Genomic DNA, 5008 nt, shown 5'->3' with positions numbered 1-5008 from the left:
CTTGTGCCTCTCCCTTATCCTCCTAGGGTGAGTAGGAAAATTAATATCTCTCGGGGTGTGCAGAAGATCGTTTTCTGAGTGACCACTCCAAGAACGTGTCTCTGGCTCTTAGGGGAGATACAGACCATCACAGACCTCACAACATCCCATGCTGTATTCAGCGGTTTTGTTGTTTGTTTTGGGTTTTTTCCCCAATTTATTTTCTCTAACATAAAGGCGGGGCACCCCATACATTTAAAAAAAAAAAAGAAGGGATAGACTCTTCTGCACACACAATTTTCCGTTTGCAAAGAGGACTAAGAGAGCGCACTCTGGGTTTTGGTGCTGGCTAAGTATTCCATGTCCAGTCCAATGACTTTTTTCCTTGGCCTTGACCTGTTCTATTTCCCCTGAAGATGTGCCTGTTGGTGTATTGATTTATAAAATCTGATGAACCAGTTTAATTGATTGGATCCCTTTTTTAGAAGGGCTCTCAGCTGCCCAGTGTAGGAGAGAGGCAGAAGGGTTAGTTAGTCCACCATGTCTCACTAAATTTTCTTCTGTCTTTTGTGCATCTGAGACCAGCCTCCAAAGGTTGAATTAATCTTCCTCTTCCACGTGGTTTCTGACAACTGAGTTTCTCAACAAAGCAGAGCTTTGTTTTTTATGCTGTAGTTCTAATGAGAACGTATTATTTATCTCGGTATCCTCTAATTGAGTTGCTTTTCCTTGGGAAAGCTACCCAAATGCAGTAAGACAGACCCAGGAAATTCAGCTAACTCAGGCCTCCCAAGGGCTTAGACAGGGAGGTACATTGATGCTATGCCAGCATCATTTGAAGAAATGCTCTGCCTGCTTTCATTGCCATGACGATTCTTGGTTCTAAACCGTATTTCTGAGCATCTCAAATAGTCAAGCAGCATCCACCCCAAAATGTAACCAATCAATCGGATGAATGCAGGCTCAAATTCGCCTTAACAAGACAAGCATATTTTAGATGGACCTTCCTGTCACAGCCCTTTCCTCCATCCATTTATCAGTATGTGAACAGATGTGTTAGTTCAGAAACATTCACTTTTGAGCACATTTTTCCCCAGCTAACTACTGTGTGCTGGGAGCTCCGTCACCACCTTGGTGGTGCAGTCTTTGCAGGAGCGAGGTTGTGAGAGCTTCTGAATTAATTCCAGCCACTGTTTTCGTGTTCAGGACTAAGGGAAAAGTCTGGCAGCCCCCATTGGCCTGGTATTTAGATGATGTGCTTGAGTGTATCATGAACAAGGTTTTCCTTTTTGACAGATTTGTGCTTAGAAAGTTCACCACGATCAGCCCATTTGCCACTGTACTTTGTCATTTCCAGCGATGGGAAGTCGTTGAGTTGCACTCTGTGTACTTCTTTTCTCATAGGTAGTTGAAAACTGTCTGGTGTCTCGTATCACCTGACAGCGTATGTTATCCCCGTTCAAGATTTACATCCTTCTCTGAACCTTCACACACTGGATTGCCTTAATGTTAACGCTGAATGTATTGATCCAATAAGGTATTTAAGCATGTGCTTAACTTCAAGCTCCTGAGTAGTTTTCCTGTATTTTTATGAAGCCTATCACATGCTTGAGGTTAGACATATGCTTCAGTGTCTTACTGGATTGTCTAGCTGGGGTTGAGAAACGAACCGTCTCAGGAGAGCTACTTGCAAGTAGACAAAGGTGCAGCTCAACCAACAAGGGTGCCTGGCACCATCTCAGGCCGCAGCATTTTTATGAGCGAAGCGGCAGACTGCCCTCGCTGTGAGCAGCCGCTCGGGATGGTTCTTGGGTTTTTCTTTAGGCTTTTTGCTCTACTATAAAGGTGAGATCGGATCTTGATGGTGAGAGAGGAACCTCCAGGAACAGTATTCGAGAGCCACTCCTGTGAAGAAGCAAGCTTGTGTTCCTTGGCTTTTTACATTGTTAATTTTACTTGAAGGTGATGTGCTGAGACTGCGTTTTTGCACTATGCTGTACATTTGTAAAGTTTTACAGAAAACTCTAATTAAATATGTTTCCTTTTTCTCATTTAGTCCTGCTCTGGCATTTCTCTCAGTACTTTCGCCGACCCCTTACTCCTTTCCTCCTTCCCAAATCCTCACCGACAAGTGAAAACAGCTTCCAGGAGTTCAGGAGATTCACCTGTGAGATAACGTAGGGCCCACTGATGGGTTGTGATTGTCTGTGTGAAAAAACAGGAGCTGGAGAGATCTAGCATGTAAAATGTGGCGAAGTAAACACAGCTCTAAATTCCTCAAATCAAAATGCCGGTCAAGGTGGTTATATCTGGTAAAATCAGGATCAGAGTAAAAGAATCTATAGTTCTTGAAATTACTTGCTTTCAGTGATAAGAGAACTCGACCTTCACTCTTGGAATTACTTTTAAAAATCTTTTGTTTATAAATGTTTTTTCTTTTTTAAGTGTGGCTTGATAATATGGTCCTTCCTGCTTATTTGTTCTTAGTGTAATAAGGGGGTACCAGGACAGGCACTAAAACACAGCACAAAAAATGCACAACCGAAGCCCTCAGAGTAGACCTTATCCAGCTTTCTGTCAGGTATTTTTTAGGACACAAATGTTGTTGGCAGCATTTGCAGCGTTCTAAAGAGAAGATCCCTGTGAAGATGCTTTCAGACGAGCCTGTTCTCCACAGGCCCTTGCTCGTCCTCCTGCTCTTTCCTGGGGGCCAAGGGTTTTACCAGCGTGTTTTTACTGATGGAAGGTGGAAAATGGCTGAAGGTTAAAGCAATCGTGTTGTCTTCCCTGAAGGCTTGTACGATTATTTTGTGTTATGGTTAGGACCAGTTCTCTTACCACCAGATGGCACCTAAGCCCAGCTAATTGGAAATAAATCTTTTCCACAAGACCATAGTAATATTTTTTTTCTTTAAATGTGCACATCTACAAGATCTGTTCAATTCTATTTATTACAACTTATTAAAGATTTATAGAAATATGAAAAAAGACATACACCTAAACTTGGGTATGGCATAATGAAGTGAGGTCACTTAAAGCCTAGCTTATTCCTGATGTTGTGATTGTTCGTTGTATCATAAAACCAACGTCAGCCCTTGAAGATGAGGCCAACTCTTTTTATGTTGTACTTAAACAGTGTACAATTATTTTTTTAACTGACTAGCACAGCCGCTTCTGTGTTAGGAAAATGAGAGCCGTTAATGCCTCAGCAGAATTGGCCAAGAGTTGTCCATTTCCCCCACTCTTTTTTTGCGGTATCGCAGAGGAAACGCTGCTCTCAAGCAATCTCTGCTCCCTTGAATTGTATTCTCTAGCTCAAAAGGGGGAGAAGGCAAAAAAAAAAAGGGAGGGGAAGAAGAGAACCTGGCTGATGCATTGCTGCTGTTACCTTCCATTTCACTTTGGCACAAGACTACCACTGTGATGCAAGAGAGAAGCTAATGAAAGAGGAATTCCTTTGGTCGGCCTTTTACACCACAGCTGTCTTTCTGCCCCTGCTGACTGGCTGGTTATTTTTCTGTTATATTTGAAATCTGGATCCTGAGAAGTATATCACAAGGAAAGATTATGGAAATGGCAGATCTAAGTATATGCTTCATCACAGATTGCCCTAAAAGGTAAAACCAGATTTTTCATGCATGGATGCTATTTCTGCATCTGTTTTTGCGTAAACAATCATAATGTCTATGAATATCAGATCCGTAACATACCATGTTAAGAAGCAATCTCCATTTGTCATTGAAGTCCTTCCGGTATGACATGTACTGGTAAGGAGATGATACAAGTTAAAAATAGATTTGGTTACAAGTAGAATCTTTATTTAGTTCAAATGGCAGAAACATGTTACATTATGGATTGAAACTATATATGTAACGAAACCCTAAGATATAAACAGTTAACTGAGTAATTTCTAGAAGGATGTAAGAGAAAAAAATGACATAAGAGAGTGGAATTTAACCTTAAAACAGTAGTGCCCTCACTTCAAAAGTAGTGAACGCTGCCAGCTGCCCTGAAGAGCCCGGAGCCGAGGGGTCTCCAGCAGCATTGGCAGTGGGAACACAAGGCGCTCACCACCTGCGGGTTACGGGGGATTATGACACAAACAAAAGTTCTGCCCTGAAGGTCAGACGCTGGAGGCCGCAGCAGCCTCTGACTGACTGAAACACCAAGTCCTGCTGTTGGAGGCGGTGGTTTTTATGTCACAGTAACTGTTATGTCAGTTTTAACTAACGGCTCCGTTGCTGAACTCTGCATTTTGAGAACAACCGCATGCAGTCAGCCAGGCACTCTGCTCCAGGTTTGGTCTGGTTTTTTTCAAAGTGATTAATCTAACCCACTCTCACTGTCCTCGTCATCTTGTGCTCCGTGAGGACACCCTTCACCCTCAGCCAGGTGCTGTACTTCCCCATCGCTGCCGTTCCCTGTTAAAAGCATGAAGGCAAAAGGCAAATGAAACTCACTGGTGGTCTTTAATACTGGAAAAAGAAATGTAGAGCCTAATTTTTTAAAACCATTTAAGCAAAACTCAGCAAGAACTTCTGTGTAGAAAAAGAGAAAATAACATTTTAATTCCTAGTTTATTAGGATTTCCACATAAATAAAAGGAAGAGGTGATTGTTAACAGTGGACCGAAAATTTTTTCAACAAGAGCTGGTCAAATCCTTACTTTTAGTGTGTATGTGCCACCCACCTTTTCCCTGTGATTAATTATGTCACTATAATCTTCCAGGGCAAGTAACTGTGATCTTACCGTCCTCTTCCCCTGGGCTTGGGTCATCTGGTCGACTGCAGATTGGTGACAAGAGCAGATTATCCTTGGGCTCAGTGATAACCTCTTGTATCAAGGGTTTCGAGGGCATTGCTTGTTTATCTTTGATCTCCAGGCACCTTTCTGAATTAGCAGGCTCTCTAAAGAAGCTTTCAACAAGGGGTCTTAAGTGCTCCTTTTCATGCTCTTTATGTATCTTACACACGTGTGAAAAAATTGCTGTTGGAACTTCTTCTCCTGCTGCATCGTCAAACATGCTTT

The 5008-nt window shown here is 42.2% G+C and overlaps 1 protein-coding gene across 1 annotated transcript in view; it reads right to left on the bottom strand.

Annotated features, from left to right (window-relative positions):
* Positions 1–4302: 4302 nt before the first annotated feature.
* DNAAF1 (dynein, axonemal, assembly factor 1) overlaps positions 4303–5008 on the bottom strand; it is a 13991-nt gene continuing 13285 nt past the window's right edge. The window contains exons 12-13 of the mRNA XM_009578310.1: positions 4709–4981; positions 4303–4403 (exon numbers count right to left, since the gene is read on the bottom strand). Of these exons, the coding sequence (XP_009576605.1) occupies positions 4303–4403; positions 4709–4981 (374 nt within the window). The remainder of the gene's footprint in view (positions 4404–4708; positions 4982–5008) is intronic.

This window comes from Fulmarus glacialis, unplaced genomic scaffold (assembly GCF_000690835.1).
Source record: "Fulmarus glacialis isolate BGI_N327 unplaced genomic scaffold, ASM69083v1 scaffold16265, whole genome shotgun sequence".
In the NCBI taxonomy this organism is placed as follows: domain Eukaryota; kingdom Metazoa; phylum Chordata; class Aves; order Procellariiformes; family Procellariidae; genus Fulmarus; species Fulmarus glacialis.
Note: the sequence above shows the minus strand (reverse complement) of the source record. Positions and strands in the feature narration are given on the sequence as shown.